General features: G+C 40.3%; 1 protein-coding gene across 1 annotated transcript in view; it reads left to right on the top strand.

The window, feature by feature from the left end:
* Positions 1-25,275, top strand: part of LOC126253495 (nuclear pore complex protein Nup153) — a 129,281-nt gene extending 104,006 nt beyond the window's left edge. Inside the window, exon 9 of the mRNA XM_049954877.1 lies at positions 23,214-25,275. Coding sequence (XP_049810834.1) covers positions 23,214-23,298 — 85 coding nt within the window. The 3' untranslated portion in view covers positions 23,299-25,275. The remainder of the gene's footprint in view (positions 1-23,213) is intronic.
* Positions 25,276-27,548: the final 2,273 nt, after the last annotated feature.

The following is a 27,548-nucleotide window of genomic DNA, read 5'->3' as shown; positions in this document are numbered from 1 at the left end:
CACAGAACTTCACATCATGCACTTCATCTTTAAATGCATGCACACTTTGTTACTTCAGAATGGAGGTATATCCGACATCTTTCGTGGTTAGATAACAGGGACGAAAGGGTCGTGATAGGAGTCACGGTTTATTACAAAAATTGTCGTCTTTTATTGTCAAGTTTAGATTTGGTTACTGGTATTGGCAAAAATTTCGGTAATTCATGACTCTTCATGGCTAATCATCAATATGATGTGAGAAGATTACATTAGATTACATTAGATTATCTCTTGTTCCATAGATCATGAATACGACATTTCGTAATGATGTGGAACGTGTCATTTTAATGAAAGGTTTCTTTAAATACCATGATTCAATTTCTTTACAACAATTTTTTACACTCTCTCTCATTGCTTTTTATTTCTCTCTCTCTCTCTCTCTCTCTCTCTCTCTCTCTCTCTCTCACACACACACACACACACACACACACACACACACACACACACACACACACACACATTCTTTTTTATTTTTATTTGTATGTTGTGCTCGACTATCGGCGAGGCACGAAAACGCCTGTGAATGACTTTCTTAGTTTTGAGTACACTTACGAAAGAAATATAAAAACAACAATGAGAGTTGCTGATTTATGATGCTCAGTTTGCAGTCAGTTCTGAGTATTATTAGTAACTACGCTCCAGTCCCTAAACCTAGTTACAGAAAGCGAATCAGACGCATTACGTATTCCAGGCCGTAGCAGCCGCGACTTGGAGACACCAGCTATGGTCACTTCCCAGACCGCTGTAGGATCACATCGCTTCGTCTTCTTCCTGCTGGTACTGTAACTGAGATTTGGCAACAAGGCAACGTATGTTTGGCAACTCTGTGATCGACGAGTTACTTCCTGGTGTGCACGGAATTAAGCCTCAAAGTTCACTTGATTTTACCTGTCATTTCCATTGAATAATCTGAGTTATCATCGCTTGAAGGGTAACAAAAGATTGAAAATTTACGGTTTTCAGCCCAGGAAAGTCGTTGCAAGTGGAAATCGCAACTAATCTCGACCTTTAAATAGCGGTTTACGAGTTCTAGTTACTATTGCCCTCGTAATAGGAAGCTGAGACCCATACCTCCTCGCCAGCCCTGTGGTAACGTGCTGACCTGTGAAACAGCGTCTTTTACGGTTCGCAGTTCCAGTCTCACTGACTGGTAACGTTTTTATCCCTTCTGTGAAAGAGCTACAAGCAGTCAGATCAAACATCAATAAGGAAATTGCAAGAAAATGCTTTCAGCTCATAGTGCAATGTTGAAAAACTTACAATGCTGCACAACAGGTAACGCCTCTTTCCACTGCTGACAAGCGAATTTTGGGTTTCTAGGAATACGCAACTATATTTATGAAATACCACATTTGCATCCCTCTTGAGTATGACACAGCATACCAATTAAACACAGACCCAATCAAAATCTAAGTGAGTAGTATTTTACTAATTCGTGTCGATAGAGGCATGCTTGTGTACAGATACTTTCGTCGTAAGGTTATCATGGTTAGTTTTATTTCATTTCTTATAATACAGTGCACAATTTTCGTAAGGTTTCCTTTAGTGTTGTTAAAACAATAGTAAACATGAGAGAGACATTAATCATCAACGATACATGCGAATTCTCTGATGTTACCTATGACAGTCTGACAATGCACATGCAGTTTATTGATTACATGCATGTAGAAAACTTGTTCTGAGTTAAAGCGGTCAAACAAAGTTTGAAGAAGAATAAAATATCACTACCACACGACGGCTAATGTAGAAAATACTTTTCTGACATATTATGGCACGATGCGCTCTCCCTGCATATCTTCGAGATGCATCTGCTGCCTGCTGTCTATTAAACCTGAATAGAACAAAATGTCACAGTAGTTAGTCCTTTTTCCACATGCGACTACTTTGGGTTGAGAAGTGAAGGGAATTATGTTCAAAGTTCCATTAGATTGATAACTTCAGCAGAGAGCAGAATTGCGTTTTAAACAAATGTAGCACTGAATGTATTCGAGCTCGCGACATCTTATCTATGCTACAAGCTGACATGTAGCTACAACAGCTCCAGAGCTCGGCAACTATTCCTCCAGAACTTTTGGATTCCACAGCACTGTGAGATTATGCATATGGCCAGGTCTTGACTTCTGAGAGACAAACAGTTACAGCTTTTCTTTTGGACTGAACGACGTTTTCTAGTAACAGATAGCGCAATAGAATAGCTCAAGTGAAAAGGAACACTTCCTATTTAAACTTCTGCATCCTACACTGTTGGCAGTTGTGTGTAGGTGGCAGTTACGTGATTTTATTTCTATGATTACAAAATCGTCGAATGTATGCACTGGGTAGGCGAGGCAGCTAGTTCATGGTGATTCGGTCAACCAAGTAAATGAATTTACTGAACATGCTGCAAATTACTACAGGGAGCCTGTGTGTCAGAATTTTCATCCAGTGTGGCGCAACTGCGTTACGATAGATAAATGACTCGCAGAGAAGAGGATTTCGTGGTCTGTTGGACGGATGGTAGGTTGTTATACCTATGGTCTGGGTTCGATTCCCACTTCTGTCAATGATTTTAGATAGGGAGAGACAGATTCCATTCTCTCCTGGCTACACCAAGTGAAGGAGCTATAATGGCTGCGTGGTCTGGAAATTCACATTAAAGATGATATTCCTTCTTTACCAAGTAGACGGTAGGTTGAACCACAATAAAGTCTGGAGTGGCGACATGTAGAAACTCTATCACCAGTAACCTTTCTTATACTAGTTATTTATTTCAAGTGACGACACAAACGCTATGTATGGTCACAGGACACTTATTCCATCTTTTATTTGAGCTTCTGTATGTCGATAAAATTGGTTCTGAACTGGGAATGCAACTCAGACCGCCCTTAACGCGGAATTTGGTCCCTTCGTGGCAATACAGCTCGGCTACAATTTGTTGTTTGTTCAAAACTGCAGATTCCTCAACACCTTCACATATTACGCGTGAATGGGATCGAATCCTGGCCCGGCACTAAAGATTTAATTATGTATTATCAAGCTCTAGCATGAGAACACCTATCTGTTGGTGGATAATAATTTCGATTTTTAATGTATTTTCATTCGCTGTCAACACTAACGATATCTGACGTTTTTAACTCCCGGTGAGACACAGAACTATTTGCGAGATGACTGTAAGTTCAAGATGCTATTCTGAGCAGCTGGTGGAGAAAAATTCGGTAGCTGACGTCTCTTTGTGTGTAGTCAACAACGATATGTGTGGGGCTCTATTCCCAGTGAGCGCTGAACTCTTCGTCATATTATTTCAGTTCAAACATGCTCACATGTCACTGCTGGTGCAACAAACCCATATTTAACGTTCGTTTTCTCTAGAATATAACAGCGATAGGTGCCGGGTTGGAGTCCTGGGAAGGAAAAAATTAATGTTTCGTCTCGTCATTTCAGTTAAAACATCTAGCTACTGCCGCGAAATTCCGATATGTCACATTTGACTGTGCTTCGATAGCAATCTGATTAGGCTCCGGGTTCGAATCCGTGTCCAACACACAGCTTTACCTCACGGCATTTCAAGTAAGTTACTTGTGAAGAAGCAATATTTAACATCTCTCGTAGTTCATTAACAGGGACAATAGATGCTGGGTAGGAATTCGCGTCTGTTAAAAATGTTTGCGTTATGCAATTTAAAGTTGATATTTGCTAACTGATACTGTCTAAAATCGAGGTATATCACTCTCTGTATGCCTAATCAGGAATGACTGTTAGTTTCCGTCAGTCACGAAATCTTTGCTTAGTCTGCATGAGCTGGGTTTGAATCCATATGCAGAACAAGACGGTTCGTCGTGTCATTTAATGTTCATACATATTTTCAACTAGCTGCTCGTGAATAACTTAAATTTTTAATGTCATTTTGTGTTACATAGTTCAAATGGTTCATATGGCAAGCCGGCCGGAGTGGCCGTGCGGTTCTGGGCGCTACAGTCTGGAACCGCGCGACCGCTACGGTCGCAGGTTCGAGTCCTGTCTCGGACATGGTGTGTCTGAGGTCCTTAGGCTAGTTAGGTTTAATTAGTTCTAAGTTCTAGCGGACTGATAACCTCAGAAGTTAAGTCCCATAGTGCTCAGAGCCATTTGAACCATTTCTGAAGTATACGAGTATTTACGAACAGTACAAGCAGGATTGCAGCGAACTGATCACTTAGTGCAACATGGAGTACCTGTGTAATTAGTCATTCCAGCTGCACATCTGAGGGTAAGATTTGTTAAGCATTTCATTGCAGAATTAATGTAATATCCGCACGATAATCTCTGCAGTCATACTTTATTAGGAGCCCGCGATTGGAGTACCATGTTCGTTAAATCGGATTACTCAAGCTGAGGCCAAATAAAGACAAGCGACGACGCCACAACACTATCTTTACTTAAGTAGGTAGTCAGCGCTAAAGTATGTGCGCCACCATTAACGTTACTGTAAGCAGTTTGACAACGTAACACCACCACAACTACTGACAACCTGAACCATTATCATCACGCAGTTGTGACTCTCAGTGATTACAGGTTACTGATGTTTGTCAAGAATAGCGGAAAGCGCCTCTGAAGTTCCATTTGCATTACGACTAGCACGTGGCCGGCCGCGGTGGTCTAGCGGTTCTAGGCGCTCAGTCCGGAACCGCGCGACTGCTACGGTCGCAGGTTCGAATCCTGACTCGGGCATGGATGTGTGTGATGTCCTTAGGTTACTTAGGTTTAAGTAGTTCTAAGTTCTAGGGGACTGATGACCACAGATGTTAAGTCCAATAGTGCTCAGAACCATTTGAACCATTTGACTAGGACGGAGAGAATGCTAAATAACAGTAATAGGTCACCCAGCGAAGAGTAGAGTCCACGTATTGTCTGAAGTTCTTGCAGTTTGATATAATGCAGTTCCCGATAGTTTCACACTAACGGGTTCTTTGGGCTATCGAAATACTCATATGGGAATCATAAAAGTGGAATTGCTAGATCACCCAACTACCTTAATAACACCTCATTCTGGATTGAATACGACTCGGAAAGCGACGTTAATTTGACGTTTTCATCCATCTCCTGACGTCTCACTGAATGAAGTCTGAAGTGCACGCACTGTTGTGTTGCCTGCCGCAAGGATTCTGTGAAGTGTTGTGGCAGCTGGCAGTCATTGCTGAATACACACATGTGCAAATAACCTCACTGCTCTAGCGGAACTCGTCTTTGTTGCATTTTTTCCATACGGTAATTAGCACAATAACATAAGGCTTGTTCTGGTGAAGAACTTGATGCCCACAATTCCTTAAATAATAATCTCCTAGCGGGAGGAATAAATACATGAAAGCAAACAGACTGTTGGACGAAAGAATGGACAGCTCCCTGCTTTTGGCGTTTCCGATAGCGCCTACGATAAGAATCTGGTGTCATATTATGCTTCAGAACTCTAAACTGTTTATTTTTTTACTTCATACTAAAACAAAAGTTGTGATATGAGACGAGGAAATGACTTATATGCTTCTCAGGAACTTTAGTTTTTCGTGTTTATTTTCTCACTTCATATTAAAACAAGGGCGTTAATATGAGAAGAGGAAATAAAATATACGCTTCCAAGACATAATATTTCCTTGTGTGCTATTACTGCAAACATGAAAGCCCTGCAGTTAATTTTTGTATGTTGGATAAGTTTTGATATCACCTCACATTCCTTTGTGACAAGGTTCCTATTGTCTTGGGATTCAAATAGAGTGGACGTTTCATCACTGGTTAATATTCTGATGACTAATGACATGATACCCGTTGCAATTGCTCCATGGCACCTGTGAGTAGTCTCACGTTGGTTACTATAAGAACACGCAGGCAGTGATATCCGCTCACTGGAGTCAGAGCCAAGGTGATTTCTTTCTGTTTAGGGCGAAGCGTCTGCTGCAGTGTCCACGCTCAGCCAACATAAACAAATCGCGGCGGCATTGGGCACTGCTAATCGCTGCACTTGTCGCGAGCCTCGACAACAAGAGCGCACTGTCTCTGCTAACGATACTATGGAGTTAATAGATCTTACTTAACGGAATACGCAGGACGTGGGATGGGTAAAAATTCAGTTTGTAGCTTCCCATCTCATTAAAATACTTTACAGTCATATTTGATGCAATATTTATTGTTGGTTGTCTCTCTAATGTTAATAGTATTGATTCACATAGTGCGTTAACACGAAAACACACACACACACACACACACACACACACACACACACACACAACCAGTCATTGATTCCTGTGAGGGTGACAACTACTGTGTGTTGAACAACACATGCACCAGTCAGTTCCTCAGTTGGCGTCGAGTGGATGAGATTTTTCAATTACCTTGCACTGCAAGAATTGTAAGGAGGGGACTGAAAGTAAATGGACTTGATGTATGCTAAAGGGCTGCGACAAAGCAAAGCTTGACCGATTATCAGATAACTGTCCACATGGGCTTTGTGGACGAGTATACTTTTAGTAACCAACCCACCCACGATCATTACGTAAGATTTCTCGAGGGCGTAGGGGAATTGATTTCATTAAGTCGTCGACAGTGTAGCGTGATGGTTTACTTCCCACCATACGTTTTCTATATTCGTCCAAAGGTCGCTTGCATTTGTAGGGACACATGGCAATGACCTTGTTACCTCTGCCGACATATTCTCTATCTGGTTGATGTTCGGTGATCGTGGAACAAACGGCAACAGCTTCATCCTCTCTTGGCCCTGAAACCAATCTCGCACTGCTCTACTATGATGGATGGGTCTCTGCTCCTGTAAATACATTGTTATGTCGTTAGTTCATATATTTATATTTAAATAACGTATTTGTAATAAGCACAGTGTTTAAGAATTCATTCCCTGTCATAGATAAGTGATCTGGATTCAACAGTCCGATTAAGAATGTGGTTCACCCAGTCTATCATATGATGAGCGTCGTAGTCGGATAGCCACATTAAGACTGACTGGCTGAATCCGATTAGGACGATCTTGTATCGAAATGAAATTACAGAAATCGGATAATTTGAACGTCTGTATTGCAACAATGCTGCGCACATAAATTCCTATGATGGGGTAACAGCTAGCAACTGTCCAAGAAAAAGTGAGAAATATGTCTACTAGCAGCAATGTAACGTAATTATAAACCATGTTTATGTGATGGAAATACTGAATCGAACAACACACATCTATTTCAGTGGAGGGAAGATACACCATATCGGATTTGCTGATGACATAATGACAATAATAATAATAATAAAAATCCCGTGTGGCCGATAGGGGAAACCCTCCCCCATATGGATGGTACCGTGGAAATCAAATACTTGTGGTGAACCAAATACTAACACCATCCTGAACGGCTACTCAATCCGTTGAACCCAAAATCCAGACACATCTGAGTGAAAATCACCGCTACTCTGGTCACCGTCTGTTAGCTCAATGAGCTTGGCTGAAAATATTTGCTTCCAAAGGCTTCAACACCCTCTGGTCCTGTCCGGTCCTGGTATCACCCAGGCCAAACCAATGAAACACAAGAACACATGAACTATGCAAGCAAAGGTAACTTTATCCTATGTGGTACACAACCTGGCCACCGATAGGCGGCAGTTGGATTTTCGCACTCTGGGGAGTCCAGGTTAGCACGGCAGAGAATATCGAAGATCTCTGGTAAATTTCCCGACAAGCAGAAAACATTCATTTGAAAACTAAACATCGATACATTGATCCAAACAAGAAACCTAAATAATCTCACAAAAGAAATCGTCCGCCAAAAAATTCTCATCCTTGCTCTTCAAGAACCACGATTAATTGACAATTAAAACTTGCATTACGGAAACCATGGCACCTTCAAAATACAACAAAAGGTAGCGAAACTCGCACCAATCCTCGGCATTGCATTTCTCGAACACAACAACTCAACAACTCTGTCGAAGGAATCACGCCCATCAACAATCATTCAGAGCCCCTATAAAAAATATACACTCATAAATGCACATGCCCCCACCAACATCGAAAATAAGGAAAACACCGAAAATGTCGAAAAATTGTGGAATACACACGAAAATACTATGAGCAAAATTTACCAAGATGACGTGAAAATACTAATTGGAGGCTTCAACTCTCTATTTGGGACAGAAAAAACCTGTAGAAAAATCATTGGTACAAATTCAACACACCGAAACGCTTAGACCAACAGCACACGTCTGACTGACATTTGCCAACAATTCAACCACAAAAGAATGTCTTCCCACTTAGGAAGTAGCCTGTTCCCAAGAAACATGTTTGGCTACCAGGTGCAAGCTGCTTTCGTTCGCCTTTCGAGACTCGCTGAAAGCCAGATTTTTAATTATTTTGTAGCAGAGCTACAAGCAGGCAGATACAAACGCAATAAGGGAATCGTAAGACAACGCGCCTTGCTACTTTCAGTAACCCTTAGTGTCAGAGCGAAAACCTTACGGTACTGCCAAATTCATAATGACGACATATTTTTTGTTGTTGTGAATACATAATTATATCTATGAAATGCCACCTTTCATAATAATAGCGGATGATACAGGAAATGAAGTAAATACGGATCTTTTCGAAGTCAAAAGTCGGTAATGTCCTACTAATTCGTGTTAAAATACGCTCAATCGTCTCACAGATACTTAATGCTTTATTAAGATAGTCTGCCGTCGTGATGTTTCTGTAGTAAGCTGAATTTTTTTTGTATTAGTACAGTGAATATTTTAATTGGATTTTCCGATAGTTTACTAAACGCAACAGTAATCATCAATGAGAAATTAATCAGCAAAAGAATTTTCTTTCACGATATCTAAAACGATCTGACAATGCTAAAGTTGTTTACAAATTCTACACCAGTAGAAACCTACTGGTTTCAACGATATAATTATACCAGAGTAGTTTTAAGAGTATTTTCGTCTAGAAATGAATTGCGTCGACGGTTGATCGATCAAGAGCGGGAAAGGTAAAACTTAACGAATATATGACGAGAGGGACAAGTGCTTGAGAGAGGACTTCTCTATCAATACAAGTGCCTAGAGACGACTTTAATTTCAATCTCCTGGATAGTTTTGTTTCTCAAATCAAGAAGTGCGTTATCATGCAGTAGAACATGTGATGTAGTTGTGTTGCTCGATTTTCTTACGCTGAGACCGAAAGGTGTCTCAGTTGTTGGCAACAAATTCCAGCTGTGTTTTGGTAGAATTCGTAGCCCAAAACTCACTTTTGGAGCTATCAGATGTAAAATATTATGTTCACACTACTCTTTGCTCGAGTTTATGTCTTTTGGAGGGGCTCAGCCTTTCATTTCTTCTTAGGAAGTTAATGATAAAGGCATCATCACACGTCACCACTTACAGTACTGCATACGAATGCTCAATGAGCGACCTGATGACGTTCAATAATAGTCACTCCGTTGATTTTTGTTGTCTCGAGTAGTACTCGTACACCAGACTTCTGAACTTTGCCTGTTGAATGCAAATGTCGCATGATGGTAAAATGGTAATCTATCACATATATCAGTAGTCGAGACTTGCTTAATGTGGAAAATCATTGATGCCAGAACGATCTTTGTTGAAACAAGAATATCTTTTTCTGGCGTATTTTTCCCAAAAGCACTCGCTCCACACACAATTCAAATCTTTCTAGCTGCCTCCTCTGCATTCACCCCTCTGTTATACCAAAAGTAAACGTTGTGTTGCAGATGTTACACCTATTTCCACTTGCGACTCAATTTTACAATGCTTAACTGTAGTTCATGATTCTCAAGTATGCAAAATCCAATGCTTAACTGCAAGATGATAACTAGAGCTTCAAATTAGAAAATGACTTGATACATACACTGACAGCGTCGCGCCGCGTTCACCTGAGCGGTGCCGGATTTCAGGCGGCGGGTGGCGCCTGGCCGGTGGCCGGTAGCCGCTGCAGCGCGAGGAAACGCTCGAGCGTAAGCTGTTATGATCGCGACGCAGCCACGAGCTGTCCTGCGGAATTGTTTCTGGAATACTTGTTATTGCTGGTGGGTAGAATGTTAAGCGAATTATCTTTGATGTTCAGTCAGACTCATAACTTCAGACCGACTGTGGGGAAAAAAAAAAAAAAAGAAAACTGTTGGACGCGAACAGGCGACTATAAGCTTAGAACGCACGACGCTTGCCACTAGACCACGGGCTCACATAGTCCGACAACGTCTCGGAAGTAGACAATATTTCCTCCTAACACTTCCGCATCTTACAGTGTTGCCAGATTGTGCATATGGCCGGACTTAGAGTTGTCAGGGGCGGTCAGTTTTATTGGCCACCTTAAGTGAATGACTCGGACTTAGTCTCTGTGGCGGCCGGCCGGCGGTCAGTTTTATTGTCTAAGACTGTACATAGGTCAGACCATGCCACAAAGCTGCACAGAGAACAGGCATCACACAGATAAATAACAACAGAGAACTGTATCTTCAAACGTAATGAAATGGATTATGATGACACTAAGTTACTAAAACAGCCAGCATAATGGGGATTGCATTTCTTTGTAAAAAAAATCTGTAGATATCCGACTACTTGGTGCCTAATAAATAAAGGCAACTAAGGCCTGTGACCCAGCCTTGATCATGCTTGGATCACAACTGCAATCTGTAGGAAGACCCAAGTATGCCATTCTGACTGAAGAGCAGAGACCACACTGCACCGAGCAAGGTGGCGCAGTGGCTAGCAAACTGGACTCGCATTTGGGAGGACGGCGGTTCAATCCTGCGTCCAGCCATCCTGATTTAGGTTTTCCGTGATTAACCTAAATCACTCCAGGCAAATACCGGGGTGGTTCCTTTGAAAGGGCACGGCCGACTTCCTTCCCCATCCTTCCCTAATCCTGTGAGACCGACGATTTCGCTGTCTGGTCTCCTCCCCCAAACAACCCAACCACACTGCATAGAAGCCTCTCCACTCCATGTGTGACATGAGCTTCTTGGTGACACACTGTCTGATGATCACTTCCTACCAGCTCTTCAGTAGTGGAATTACATATTGGCACCTTTGACTCTAATCACTATCACTATGGCATGCAGTGGGATATAGTCAGTCATTGCGACTGCCTCAGTATAGTAACAAGTCAATTTTCTGAATATCGCACCATTTGGGCAATGCCACTTGGCTTAATAACTAAGAACATTTAAAAATAATCATACGCCAGTAAAGTCTAAAATGACAATATGTTCTTCGACTGCCCAGTGAACTGGTGATGTTCCTGCATTTGAAGACAACATATCCTGCCAGGTACTTCAGTGTACTGAGTGCCATATCCTCACTGGGACATACTGAATAAAAGAACTCAATATTTAGAAGCAAGTTGTTTTCGCTTCTGTCTTTGCCATTGTTATAGCATGAAATACCAGTTAAATTGGCACCCAATTTGACACACAACTGATTGGAAAGAAAGTTCATGCAATATCCGTTGTTTTCTCCCAATGCATTCAATCACTTGAGGAGACAGTAGTATCCTTTGCCCAGTTGTTCAACACTCCAAACATGTATGAGGGAGTTTAATTACTGCTGGAAGAGAAATATTCAGAACCTTTGAAGAGGCCTGTGTTCTCACATCGATAAAATGTACGTTGATAGTTGAATAAGTTAAAACTGCTTGTGTGATACTTAAACTGATTGTGTTGTGCAATTTATTTGCAGCATCGAAGCAGCCACTATATAACAACTTTGACATCATGATGACTAGTGAGCTCAGAATAATAAAAGAACTGGAAGGCTCCAGATTATGTATTGTAGCTGTGCATTGCCAAAAAGTCGAAAGTAAGGAAACAGTTTGGGCTGTCCGCAAATAAAACTTATTCTCGAATCATGTAGATCATGACAGGATACTATGGATATTCTGTTATGTACCCATTGTTGAAATTGCCAAGAAATCACAAGTATATGAACTCATTTTGCCAGATGTCATGACTGTCAGAAAGGTGATCTTTGAATTGCATTTAGTATATAGAAGGCACACCTGAACACTACTGGACATACATGTGAAAGTGTGAATATAGCTGCTTTCCTATGACTCTGTCCAAACTGTGAAATATGTTTGATGAACATGGGAAGTTGATTTTATTGAACTGGTAGACTAATGTATTGAGATACACAAAGGTGAGCTCGTTTCCCTGGATACAGCCTCAGACTTAAATCCTGGGAGAGTATTTTAAGCAGATTTTGGAGGTCTGTTAAACAGTAACTGTAGAGATTGGGGGACTCTCCAAGCATTTTAGATTGGAGTTTCAACATCCCTAAACTCAGCCATTTGTGTCTTAAGACAGAAGACTGTGCTCCAGATAACATGCTTTCCTTTTTAAATAACCTTTGGATCTGCTCTGATCTGAAATGCCATGAAAAAACAGGCTGTGCGTCATTATTGACAGTGTTTGTGTTTAATTTTGTAAAGGTTTATACAAAATGATCAAGGCACTTTCAAGTGATTGTAAAATATGTTTGTATTACAGTGAGGTATTATATGTATGGAAGCGGCAACTGAGAAGGTTTTTGTGTCATGTTCACATATATTCGGAGTGTGAACCATTAGCTGCACCATCTATATCCAGCCAATAGTCCAGTTCAGCCCACAGTTGGCCAAAGTGTCTTCATAGATGTCAGTTGCAGGTGCCATGATATGTCCTTGTATGTGCAACCATATGTCCTTGTATGTCAGCGATGTTATGGGGAACTGAAGATGTGAAGCTGGTGTCTTTGATGTAACTCCACAGGTGAAAATCGTGTGGTGTCAGGTCCGGTGAATGTGGGGCCCATGCCATTTGATGCATGACCGATCTGTCGTCATGGTAACTCAACATCCGTCACTGTGGCAATGCAGTAGAGCACCAATGTGTTAAAAAAGTAATTATTGACAAAGCCCAAAACATGGTAACCTTTTGGCATTCTTATACATGTTCAATAACGTTTGGGGGCAGGGGGGATTCTTGCTCCCCATATTCCCACACTGTGCCAGTTTACTGCAGTGTTCAGGTGAAAGGCAGCCTCATTGCTGAAAATAAACCTGAGGGTAAAAGTTTCCTCTTCGATTTGCATAGAAAACAAAACTGTTTCAATAAAAATTTGTCACAATGTATAAAGGGTTGAAGCAATCGAATCAAGTATGGTTTCATTTGCAGGTGTTTCTCAGCACACTCCAATCAATTTCAGAATTTCTAGCTCTTGACAGGTACAAAAAACTTGACTTTCGTGAACTACTGAGAAGTGTTCCCCCAGTCCACTCAACTTGGTTTTTGTTCCTCAGATGTTGATGACCACACACTGCTTTTGTCTTTACAAAGACATCCTGTTTCCTTGAACTTCTGCACCCATTTGGAAATGGATTTCCTGGTAGGTGGAGCTTTGTTAAATATGGTCCTAAATTTCTGACAGTGTGGTTGTGGACTCACTCTTGGAGAACTCTCCATCGCACAAAATGCCTTCTCCATGGATCCGGCAACCTGGTTGCTGGAGAGCTCTGTAGCGCAGAAAGCTTCTTGAGTTGTTTCTTCCATACATATAATACATAACCTTAGTACAAACATGTTTTGCAATGACTTGAAAGAGTGTAGATAGTTTTGAATACCATGTACTTCCATTAGGCATAACATGAAATTGTTCGCTAGGGAACATTAATTATGATTTGCGGAAAGCATTAATTTTTTGTTTTCATTTGAAAAAAAGTGCTGCAGAGTCGCATCGAATGCTTGTTGAGGCATATGGTGATCATGCTTTATCAGAGGCAACATGCAAAAGACGGTTTCAACGGTTCAAAAATAATGATTTTGATGTAAGAAATGAAGAACGTGGAAGACCACCAAAAAAGTTCGAAGACGCCGAATTGCAAGCAATATTGGATGAAGATGGTACTTTGAGTCAGAAGCAAATGGCAGCAATGCTAAATGTTGTACAACAAACAATTTCTGACCGTTTGAAAGCTAAAGCCATGAAAGAAAATCAATTTTGCATCAAACTATTAGTGGCGATGAAAAATGGATTTATTTTAAGAATCCTAAACGGGAAAAATCATGGGTTATTTATTTTATGAATCCTAAACGGGAAAAATCATGGGTTAATCCAGGACAATCATCAACATCGACTGCAAAACCAGATTGTTACGGCAAGAAGACAATGCTCTGTGTTTGGTGGGATCAGAAAGGTGTGGTGTATCGTGAGCTTCTAAAACCCGGTGAAACGGTGAATACTAATCGCTACAGACAGCAAATGATCAATTTGAACTATACATTGATCAGAAAAAGACCAGAATGGGCCAGAAGATATGACAACGTAATTTTTTTACACGACAATGCACCTGCACACAAAGCAAAACTGGTTCAGGATACAGTCAGAACACTTGGCTGGGAGCTGCTACCCCACCTGCCGTATTCACCAGACTTGGCCCCTTCCGACTACCATTTGTTTTCATCAATGGGACACGCATTGGCTGACGAACACTTTGATTCCTACGAAGAAGTCGAAAATTGGGTGTCTGGTTTGCTTCAAAAGACGAACATTTCTATTGGCGTGGTGTCCACAAATTGCCAGAAAGGTGGTCAAAATGTATAGAAAGCAGTGGTCAGTACTTTGAATAAAAAATAAAAAAAAAATAAAAAAACGCTCATTTCATACTGGTACACTTGGTATAGTGTTTCATGGGGAAAAATTACAACTAAAATTCGCTGAAATGTGTCCCATTCTCCTCCGTATTGTTTTCTGAGAGGAGATTCTGATGATATTTGTCTTGTCTGTCTCCTGTCTGTTGAACAGTTGCAATATATATATATATATATATATATATATATATATATATATATATATATATATATATATATATATATATATATATATATATATAACAAAGATGATGTGACTTACCAAATGAAAGTCAGTGTCAGTTAGACCGTCAGCGAGAGCGCATCGCTAGCTCCTGCTACTACTAAGGCGAGTACACCGTTTGCTTCTTACATATTTTACAAACAGCAGCGACTTATTTTCAGTTATCTGTGTAATTACTAGTTTATTTTTGTAATTTCTTGCGTGTTCGAGTGCTTACTAGGTAGAACCTTTTATTTCAATAACAGTGTTTTTGTACTTATTTGCTGCGCTTAGCTTTTAAATAGTTTTTCTGGGAAAACCTAGCGTAGTTTTCGCGTCTCGTATTTCAGTGAGTGTTTCTTGATTATCAGAGTAGCTCATCAGAAGATTATCTTGGGAATTTGTCACCGTATAGAGTAGGGTAAACATAGTCATGTGTAGGGACTGTGGTTGTTGTGAGCGGACGCAAGGAGAATTGGCCACTCTTCGGGGACAGGTGGAGGCTTTGTCTGTTAGGCTCATCGAGCTCGAGGCGCAGGCGTCGGCTCGTAGTGGCGTTGGGGCAACTGTGGTGAGACCTATGCCTACTTCGGTGGCCTTGGAATCACATGGAACCCCTGATGTCGCTGCGTCTTCCGGCAGTGAGCATCTTACCGGTCAGCCATCACTCCAGGGTGAATGGCGGACAGTGGTGGGCTCGCGCGTGCCTGGCCGAAAGGCGAAGGTGGGATCTGGCCGCGTGGCGGCTGCCTTACCCCTTTCCAACAGGTACGGGGTGCTTCCTAGTGGTGATGACATCGTTTCCGAGCCACCACAGGATGCCTCGCCTGTTGGGCCAGTGGCCGATTCTCCGGCAAGGTCCCGACAGTCACAGAGGGCGGGCCTATTAGTTATAGGGAGCTCCAACGTTAGGCGGGTTATGGAGCCCCTCAGGAAAATAGCGGGTAGGTCGGGGAAGAATGCCAGTGTGCACTCGGTGTGCTTGCCGGGGGGTCTCGTCCGTAATGTGGAGGAGGCCCTTCCGGCAGCTATTGAACGCACTGGGTGTGACCGGCTGCAGATAGTAGCACATGTCGGAACGAATGACGCCTGCCGCTTGGGTTCTGAGGCCATCCTTGGTTCCTTCCGGCGGCTGGCTGATTTGGTGAAGACAACCAGCATCGCACGCGGAGTGCAAGCTGAGCTTAATATCTGCAGCATAGTGCCCAGAGTCGATCGCGGTCCTCTGGTTTGGAGCCGTGTGGAGGGTCTAAACCAGAGGCTCAGACGACTCTGCGACTATAATGGTTGCAAATTCATCGACCTCCGTTATTGGGTGGAGAACTGTAGGGCCCCCCTAGACAGGTCAGGCGTGCACTACACACCGGAAGCAGCTACTAGGGTAGCAGAGTACGTGTGGCGTGCACACGGGGGTTTTTTAGGTTAGAGGGACCCCCCCTTGGGCGAAACGATAAAATACCTGACGGCTTACCAGAGAGAACATTATCATCGTTGATAAAGAACGTCCGTCCTCAGAGACCAAAAACAGGAAAAGTTAACGTAATATTGGTAAACTGCAGGAGTATCCAGGGCAAGGTTCCTGAATTAGTATCTCTTATTGAAGGAAATAGTGCGCATATAGTATTAGGAACGGAAAGTTGGTTAAAACCGGAAGTGAACAGTAACGAAATCCTAGACACAGAATGGAATATATACCGCAAGGATAGGATAAACGCCAATGGTGGAGGAGTATTTATAGCAGTAAAGAATTCAATAATATCCAGTGAAGTTATTAGCGAATGCGAATGTGAAATAATCTGGGTTAAGTTAAGTATCAAAGGTGGGTCAGATATGATAGTCGGATGCTTCTATAGGCCACCTGCATCAGCAACCGTAGTAGTTGAGCGCCTCAGAGAGAACCTGCAGAACGTCGTGAAGAAGTTTCGTGATCATACTATTGTAATAGGGGGAGACTTCAATCTACCAGGTATAGAATGGGATAGTCACACAATCAGAACTGGAGCCAGGGACAGAGACTCTTGTGACATTATCCTGACTGCCTTGTCCGAGAATTACTTCGAGCAGATAGTTAGAGAACCAACTCGTGAAGCTAACGTTTTAGACCTCATAGCAACAAATAGACCGGAACTTTTCGACTCCGTGAATGTAGAAGAGGGTATCAGTGATCATAAGTCAGTGGTTGCATCAATGACTACAAGTGTAATAAGAAATGCCAAGAAAGGAAGGAAAATCTATTTGCTTAACAAGAGTGATAGGGCACAAATCGCAGAATATCTGAGTGACCACCATCAAACGTTCATTTCTGAGGAAGAGGATGTGGAACAAAAATGGAAAAAATTCAGAAACATCGTCCAGTACGCCTTAGATAAGTTCGTACCGACTAAGGTCCAAAGCGAGGGGAAAGATCCACCGTGGTATAACAATCATGTACGAAAGGTACTACGGAAACAAAGAAAGCTTCACCATAGGTTTAAGAGTAGTCGAATCATAGCTGATAAGGAAAAGCTGAACGAAGCGAAAAAGAGCGTAAAGAGAGCAATGAGAGAAGCATTCAACGAATTCGAACATAAAACATTGGCAAACAATCTAAACAAGAACCCTAAAAAGTTTTGGTCATATGTAAAATCGGTAAGCGGATCTAAATCCCCTATTCAGTCACTCGTTGACCACGATGGCACCGAAACAGAGGACGACCGAAGAAAGGCAGAAATACTGAATTCAGTGTTCCGAAACTGTTTCACTGCGGAAAATCGTAACACGGTCCCTGACTTCAGCCGTCGCACGGACGCCAAAATGGAAAATATTGAAATAAACGATATCGGAATTGAAAAACAACTGCTATCACTTAGTAGCGGAAAAGCATCCGGACCAGACGAGATACCCTTAAGATTCTACAGTGATTATGCTAAAGAACTTGCCCCCTTTCTATCAGCAATTTATCGTAGATCTCTGGAAGAACGTAAAGTACCTAGCGACTGGAAGAAAGCACAGGTCGTTCCCATTTTCAAGAAGGGTCATAAATCAGATGCGAATAATTATAGGCCTATTTCACTTACGTCAATCTGTTGTAGAATAATGGAACATGTTTTGTGTTCTCGTATTATGACGTTCTTAGATAATACAAATCTCCTTCATCATAACCAACATGGATTCCGCAAACAGAGATCATGTGAAACGCAGCTCGCCCTATTTGCCCAAGAAATTCACAGTGCCGTAGACACTGGCGAGCAGATTGATGCCGTATTCCTGGACTTCAGGAAGGCATTTGATACGGTTCCGCACTTACGTTTAGTGAAAAAAATACGTGCTTACGGAATATCGGACCAGGTTTGTGATTGGATTCAGGATTTCCTAGAAGAAAGAACACAACATGTCATTCTTAACGGTTCAAAATCTGCAGATGTAGAGGTAATTTCGGGAGTACCGCAAGGAAGCGTGATAGGACCTTTATTGTTTACAATATACATAAATGACTTAGTTGACAACATCGGTAGCTCCGTGAGGCTATTTGCAGATGACACGGTTGTCTACAAGAAAGTAGCAACATCAGAAGACTCGTACGTACTCCAGGAAGACCTGCAGAGGATTAATGAATGGTGCGACAGCTGGCAGCTTTCCCTAAACGTAGATAAATGTAATATAATGCGCATACATAGGGGCAGAAATCCATTCCAGTACGATTATGCCATAGGTGGTAAATCATTGGAAGCGGTAACGACCGTAAAATACTTAGGAGTTACTATCCGGAGCGATCTGAAGTGGAATGATCACATAAAACAAATAGTGGGAAAAGCAGGCGCCAGGTTGAGATTCATAGGAAGAATTCTAAGAAAATGTGACTCATCGACGAAAGAAGTAGCTTACAAAACGCTTGTTCGTCCGATTCTTGAGTATTGCTCATCAGTATGGGACCCTTACCAGGTTGGATTAATAGAAGAGATAGACATGATCCAGCGAAAAGCAGCGCGATTCGTCATGGGGACATTTAGTCAGCGCGAGAGCGTTACGGAGATGCTGAACAAGCTCCAGTGGCGGACACTTCAAGAAAGGCGTTACGCAATACGGAGAGGTTTATTATCGAAATTACGAGAGAGCACATTCCGGGAAGAGATGGGCAACATATTACTACCGCCCACATATATCTCGCGTAATGATCACAACGAAAAGATCCGAGAAATTAGAGCAAATACGGAGACTTACAAGCAGTCGTTCTTCCCACGCACAATTCGTGAATGGAACAGGGAAGGGGGATCAGATAGTGGTACAATAAGTACCCTCCGCCACACACCGTAAGGTGGCTCGCGGAGTATAGATGTAGATGTAGATGTAGAAAGTGCTGGCAGGTCGACAGACACACAAACGAACACAAACATACACACAAAATTCAAGTTTTCGCAACAAACTGTTGCCTCATCAGGAAAGAGGGGAAGGAGAGGGAAAGACGAAAGGATGTGGGTTTTAAGGGAGAGGGTAAGGAGTCATTCCAATCCCGGGAGCGGAAAGACTTACCTTAGGGGGAAAAAAGGACAGGTATACACTCGCACACACACACATATCCATCCACACATATACAGACACAAGCAGAGATATATATATATATATATATCCCCAATTTGGATGAATTTTTTCTCTCTGCACACATTTTTTTGAACGATTTTCAGGGTTTCTTTTGTGTTTCTTTAATAGTACAAGAGAGTGTAAATACATGGCTTGTGTGATTAATAAATCCAAATAGTACATAAACTCATTCTTATTGCTAATGCAATGGTGAATATATATTGGCCTAAACTCTTTGCCTTTACAAATGTCTGCTTGTGTCTGTATATGTGCGGATGGATGTGTGTGTGTGTGTGTGTGTGTGTGTGTGTGTGTGTGTGTGTGTGTGTGAAAAAACAATATACTAATATCTGTTTACATGATATTAAGCCTCCCCCATACTGAGAAAATGAGTGTGTTCATCACAACCTGTATAGCAGTAGGTAATAATTGTTAATCCAAAAGGCTTCAACTATTTTCATTTTCTAAACAGTGCAATTGATGTGCTTGCCACTTGAAACGCACCCTTTATTTAGGAAAAACAAGCATCCAGCAAACAGACTCTTTTCTATGTCTTGCTATTACTATATTATTTGGCAAAACTAAATTGGTGTGGCGCCAATCGGAAGATTCTGTAGTCAGACAATCAAAACTTTAGTGGGTTGTTGACACCCACCTACACAACAAATAGGTGTTGCTGTTGAATTTTTTCTATGACAGCATTGTACTTCTGAGTAACAAATTAAATAAAAATTATTTGTTCAGAGCTCATTTACATTAAGTAACCTCCTGTAGTTTTAAGTAGAATTTTGCTTAGCTCACATACTTTTCACACTGTGTTCAAAGAGCATCAAGGCAGAAGGAAAAGTTATTTGGGTGTTAGTTAATGATAGGATGTGTACAGTCTTCAAATGAAACAATCTTCAATATTCAAAGAAAATGGTGGTGCACCTGTACCTCTATATCTGTAGTCTGCAAGCTATCATATTGTACTAGGGTCGTCCACAAAGTAAGTTCCGTTTCTATCCGTGGCATCGCTACCATCGCAGTTTCGAGTATGCACGGCAGTTACTCTGACTCAAGGAGAAGACATGTACGCCATTTCCAGATCACTGCTGCCGATGTGTGCTTTGTAGTGCTTCTTCATAATGTCAGCTGTAATTGAAAATGCTGCCGCATGTGAAGTCACATGTGTGATTCGTTTTCTAAATGCAAAAAAAGTTAAACCAAAGGAAATTAATTGGCAAATCTGCGAGATTTACGGACAAAATGCTATGAGTGATTCAATGGTTAGAAGATGGGTCAGACTGTTCAATGAAGGACGGGATCAAGTGCACGTTGAAGAATGAAGTACACGCCTGTCTGTGGTTACTGATGAACTGTTTCACACAGTTGAAGAGAAGATTAAGCACAACCGTAGGTTTACACTTTGTGTCCTTGCTATGGAAGCTCCGCAAATCTCACAATCACTACTTCATGAAATTGTTACTGAAAAACTGAAATTTCGAAAACTTTGTTCACGTTGGATACCCAAAATTCTTCAACACAAAAAACAACGGATGGGCAGTGCACTTCAGTTTTTGACACATTACAATGAAGGTGGCGATGAGTTTCTTTCTCGGATAGTCAAGAGGATGAAACGTGGGTATAGTACAACACCCCTGAAACAAAACAGCAATCAGTGGAATGGAGGCACACTTCCTCCCCAATGAAGGTTAAGCCTAAGCAAATTATGACACCTCGAAAAGTCATGTCCACAGTTTTTTGGGTCAGAAAAGGCATTTTGCTGATTGATTTCTTACCATGAGGCCAAACAATCAATGCACATGGTTACTGCGAGACCATTAAGAAATTGCGCCGTGCAGTACATGACAAGTGCCGAGGATTGCTGTCAAAAGGTATTGCCCCCCCCCCCCCCCCATAATGCCTGACATCACATGGCGAATGTGACCAAACAACAGCTCAGACCTCGCTTCTAGCGACTTCCATCTCTTCTTACACCTAAAATCTGTCCTTGGTGGTCAACACTTCAACGATGATGATGATGATGATGATGAGCTGAAAGAACATGTTACCACATGGTTGAATACACGACACCCCAGAAACAAAACAGCAATCAATGGAATGGAGGCACACTTCATCCCCAATTAAGGGTAAGCCTAAGCAAATTATGACACCTCGAAAAGTAATGTCTACCATTTCTTCTATGAAGAAGGCATACAAAAACTTATGCCACGCTATGACACGTGCCTACAAAATTTCGGAAGCTATGTTGAAAAGTAGTTTAACCGCTGTAGATTTTTGTACCATAAAAATTTTTTCTGTATCTGTACAAGTTTGTTTCATACAACCAAACAGAACTTACTTTGTGAATATACCTCATATGTGGTGTAGGATACATATTCAGTCAGAGTGACAGCCCCCTCCCATTATTCTATGTGCATATGCTATATGGAAAGAAAGTATCAACGTCTCGCTGTACGAGCTACAGTTTTTCTCTAATTTTGCTGTCTTTCGATCACTAAACAAGATATGTGTTGGAAGAATTATGTTTTGGAATGTGGTCTCTTGAAATTTTGTGAGTTAGGTTCGTAGTCTTACACAACACCCTTTTTTGTCACTAGCACAATGTATTTAATATTTTTATAGCACTTTTTTGCTGACTAAACCCATGGTAAAGAATATAGCTAGTCTATAAAATCCAACTTGGTAATTTAACAATACTTCATGAATCTGGCAGCGGTTTCCTTATGACCAAGGGTGGTAGGACGTCAAACTGGCCGACTTCGAGCATGAGAGGCACCACAGAACATTTTAATTTCCACTGTCTATACTTTTAAAAATAAATTCATAAAACTTTATCAGCATGACCAGAAAGAATTCAGGATTCACACTCATAACAGTGGAAGTTCTAAACGTAACGAAATAAAATTTTTTACATGTGACATTTCATCATTTTTTTTTCTCTTACTATTGGGTGCATTTGTTGCTATAGGTACACTTTTCTTCATAAGTAAGAGATTCTTCAGTGAATTTTGCACAGCATATGAACCACACCTACAGGTGTATGAAAGTCTAGAATTTTCCAAATCTATTAAAAACTGTGGTAAAAATTGAGATAAGTCATAAATTAAATAAATTCTAGAGTTTGATACACCTATAAGTATGGTATGCAAGCAGTGCAAAATTCATCGAAGAATCTCTCATACTTATGAAGAAAAGTGTACCTATAGCAACAAATTCAGCCAATAATAAGTGAAAAAATGATGAAATGTTTTTGAACTTCCACTGCTGTAATTGTGAATCCTGAATCCTTCCAGGTCATGATGACAAAGTTTTATGAATTAATTTGTAAAAGTATAGACAGTCTAATTAAAGTGTCCTGTGGTGCTTCTCCTGCTCCAAGTCGGCCTGTTTGATATCCTACCCTCCTTAAAGTGGTTGTTCTGCCTTAAATCACTTTTGACAGACGCTAATAGATAATTGACAGTTTTGATAATTAGTAGGTGCTTGGCAGTTATCACAGTGGCTGATAAGTAAAGTGTGCTAACACATCAATTAAGTGGTGAGGATTAGGTATATGCATGTCATAACAATTTCCTAATGATGTCACCATTTAGTTAACAACTGTGTTGTCTGCTAGCACCTTCATAGATGTTTGCATAACGCGACTGGAATAGATTTGCAGATAGCACTGAACCAATTTCTTTGTTTTTGTATTTAGCACTTTGAGCAAATTAGTATAAAGATCTTAACTAAATGTAATCCAGACATATCAATTTTCTATTTATTGAGGATAAATAATTCATTTATTTTGATTCCAGAGCTGAAGCTAATTCACCTGCTCCTGCTCAACGACGAATTAAAAAGGCAGTACGCAGAACACAGGCAAGAGCCAATGCTTTATAATTGGCTCACTACAGTGGCACTAAGCATTATTGTGTAAACTAGATGGAAGCATTAATGCCTTTGGTAGTTAAATTGTTTTGATGCAAATTTAGTTCACACTGTATTTGTTTGCATATTCATGTTCTCGTGTAATAAAGAAGCTCACATTAATTTCCTAAGGAAAAAGTTCTACCTCAGACATTTGAGAACTGTTTTCAAAGTTTACCTGCATTATGATTATCGTAAAATAATTTTGTAAATTTAATATTCTGAAAGCATTATTGAAATTGCAGTTTTGATTGATTAACCCAACAAACAGATTATAATTCACGTTTTAGCACAACTTTTTAATGTGTTGTGCTTGAGGTGTCTGTGCAGTGCACTATGTTGTTATTAAGTTTTAAGGCTCTGTGATGTTTGGAGTTTTCTTCAATTCCTTATCCCTTTCCTTAGAGCTTTGCTCAGTCACATCATTCACTCATAATAGTGATTGCACATTTACTGTGACTGAGCATGTAGATTCCTTTGGATTTTTAATAGAAGAAGAACACTGTGAACATTCTCAGTTATCTGAGGGCTATGTCCTCATTTGTCATTCCTCGAGTATTTGGACTACAATATGTATATTGAATTTAATATTTTGAAAGAATGTAAATTGTATCAGGGCCTTATTTAAGTGCCATGTATTTAATGAAAGAGAATGTTCATAGTTTTAGTGAATATTTATGTAATGACTTAGTGGTAGAGGTCATTTACTGCACTAGAATGATATAAATATTAGTTGCAGTGAAATGACACCTTTTTTATGTAAACAAAAAACCACACACACACACACACACACACACACACACACACACACACACACAACCTATATAATGGCCTGGTCCATAGAATTTATTTTGAGGCTTCTGTGTGTACACAATATTGAGGTAAAATAAGACAAGAGAATAAATTGGCAAGGCCCAAAACAAAATCGCCACAAACTGTGGGGAATGAGCATTTCTGTGATATTCTAGTGGGCCAGGCCTTGTGCATAGGCAGGCTCACTCCTTGAAGATTCCTCTTTAGAAATAATGACGCTGGCCAATTTGTTATACAGCTTATTTTAGTTTGTACAGAATGACTGTCACCAGCATAGTGGATTTATGAAGTGAGTGACATGTGCTTTGAATATCTATAAATGATTTTGTTACAATTTTTATGGGTTAAAAAAAAAAGGAAAATGGAAAAAATGCGTGTAAGGAGTTAGACTGCTTAGTGTGTAAATACTGTACTAAATTGTAATGTCATATTTTTAAATTTACTGCTGAAAGTTTCATCTTGGTACTTATTATATATTTGTGGAATACCATTTTGTAATGCTTATGATAGTTTTGTACATAGATGGTTGTGACTCCATATCAACAGAAAACATTTCTACATGACATCTTGAATAGTTGTTTATATAATATATATATATGTGTATGTCGTGTGCAAATGTGTTATGCCTGTTGACTTTATGTTTCTTCAGAATATGTGTAAATATGTTGAAAATATGAGATGAAATTTTCAGCACCAATAAATAAATGAATGAATGAGTGAACAAATATATAAATATGTATGTTTAAAGACACACAAACACAGACAAACACACATATACAATTATTTGTGCCTTTATGATTATTTTTCTGTGGTATATCAGTGTGTTCCCACTGTCTGAGACTCTCAAAGTCGTTTTGTTTTATTCTATGGCCCAGTAAATGTTTTCCTTTTCCGACACAGTGCTGAGTGACATTAATTTCCTTAAGAATTTTAGCAGGTATAGTGTATGTATGTCTAAGAGACAATGTTGAAGCAGTATGAATTGTTGTATGATTCTTTTCTAGAGTTTATACTATTTCATTTTTGATCAGTATTTATACCAGCTTGAAAATGATCCAATTTCCATGTTACAGCTTGTACATGTAAATTACATCTGTATCCATAACATGTTCAAAATATATTGTTTTCAAACCTTAAGTTTCTTCTTAAAATTGCTGTTTGGTGTATTAAATGTGTGTTCTTACACGAAGAGCATGTATATATCTCCAGTGTTCCATTTTTGATTCTGGACTTACTGATAGAACAACTTCTTTTTAAATATAGTTCATCTGTTGTCCTTAAGTGTTGAATAATTTTTTTCCATGTAATAAAGTCAACAACACCCCTCAAAATAAAGGGTAAAGCTATTATATATGTTTGGATGGTAGTGTGATGTTGCAAGTTGTGTGTAGAAAACTGAATTCAGTCTCAGTATTGGTGGGTATCTTCCTGTAAGTCAATTTTTCACTTAGTATAGAGTCCATTCTTTTATACTCTTCTATTTTTGAAGCAGCTTTCCTTCTGCTCTCCTTCCCCTCTAAATCAAAATAGCAAAGATTGAGCTTGGTCAGAATTAAGTACATAATTTCTTAAAACTATATTTTCTTTAGAAGGTACACAAGAGAGAAATAGTGAGAGAATTATCCTTCTGATTATGCAGCATAATATATGGGGAAGATACCCCTCAAGAAGTAATGGCTGTAACTCAACACAGGAAAATAAACCATGTTGTTGCTATTTGTAAGCAGTATTGAAAGAGTGTGACTTCATATCTTATGGATCATCCTGGGTCAGACACAGTCTGACTCAGTATAAACAATGAAAACTTTCAGTTTACTGAAGCAGGATTCAGCAGCCCTAAATTAAAGATAGAGCAGTCTCACAGGGGCAAGGAAGTACTAGAATGTGTATTGAAAGATGCCATGATGACTGATAACTTCAAGAAATATCTGATTCCTTTTTGATGAGAATTTTGTGTTGTAAATTTTTTGTTGCATTAGTTGTTCCATTGGCACTTAAGGGAAATGTAATAATTCTTGTACATGTGTTATATGCTGCTACTAAAAGACAGTTGATAACATCAAAAAATGACAATTTATAATGAGAATTTTGTAATGCACATTTTGTATTGCTATAGTTGTTCCATTGGCATTGAAAGGAAAATGTTATAACTGTTGTATGTGCTTCTACTTTTTGTGTGGTAGCACATGATTAAAGTCCCTACACCATTGGCTCTATTCTGATTTTGTAAAGAACTTACCACAATTTGCATGGTGGCCTGCACTGCATATAGTGTGATTTTCCAACAGTAGTTTGAAAACTGGTAGACCGTCCATTATCTTCCCTTGAATATCTGAAAACTAAGTGCCAAACGTAAGAAAGGCCACTGGCATTTGTAGTTAACCCAGTAGGGACATTTTAGTGTGAACCATTGGGAGTCACATGTCTGCTAAATTTTTTTTATGTAAAATCAAGAAAGCATTTATGGGTTGCAAATGAATTTTTTTCAAGGAATACAAAATATGTTGTGGGTGAACTTATAATCTGAGGTTTTGTAATGAGGTGTTTGATTTAATAATTGAGTTACACACAGAAGCAAAATAGGGGGGGGGGGGGGGGAGGAGTGAATGTTGCACAGGTAAGTTGTCCTGCTCCTAGTGCTGTGTACCTGCCAAGAAGCATCACGATAGACAGAAATGTGATGTCAGTTCAGTAATATACAGACAGCCCTTTCTCGGAGCAAGGGTGACATGTGGACCATTAAATACTGTGTTTATTCAAATGTAGGACCCAATAGCAAACTCCACAGAAATGGAATGGAAATGATCAATTGTTGATAATATGATAGAAACAGATAGGTGAAAAAGTGGCGGCAGGGGAAAAAAACAAACACACACACACGGATTTAACTGTTTGAGGTTTCAGAGCCAGTGGCTCCCTCTGGCAGAAGAGTTGAAGGGAAAGGAAGAAGGGGGAAGGAAAAGGACTGGAGAGGTTTAGGGAAAGGGGTACAGTTCAGAAAAGTCTCCCAGAACCCTGGGTCAGGGGAGACTTACCGGATGGGATGAGAAGGCCCGTCTGGTAAGTCTCCCCTGACCCAGGATTCTGGGTGACTTTTCTGAACTGTACCCCTCTCCAGTCCTTTTCCTTCACCCCCTCTTCCTTCTCCTTCAACTCTTCTGCCAGAAGAAGAAACCACTGGCACTGGAAGCTTGTAAAATGTTAACTGAACAGATTGTGTTCAGCAATCATGGGGCTGGTCAGTGACAACAGTAGCATATCAGAATAGAAATACAGCCTTAGCTGTGAATTTTAAGAATGATACAAATTTCAGGGTGAGTTACATACCTAGGTGATAAATGTTGGTATGTTTTATAAAAACAACAATTGTGGTCATTGTGTGGCCATCCCAGTCATATGAAGTTTACATG

This window comes from Schistocerca nitens, chromosome 1, assembly GCF_023898315.1.
Source record: "Schistocerca nitens isolate TAMUIC-IGC-003100 chromosome 1, iqSchNite1.1, whole genome shotgun sequence".
Taxonomy (NCBI): domain Eukaryota; kingdom Metazoa; phylum Arthropoda; class Insecta; order Orthoptera; family Acrididae; genus Schistocerca; species Schistocerca nitens.
The sequence above is the reverse complement of the archived record's forward strand: the minus strand, read 5'-3'. Positions and strand labels throughout refer to the sequence as shown.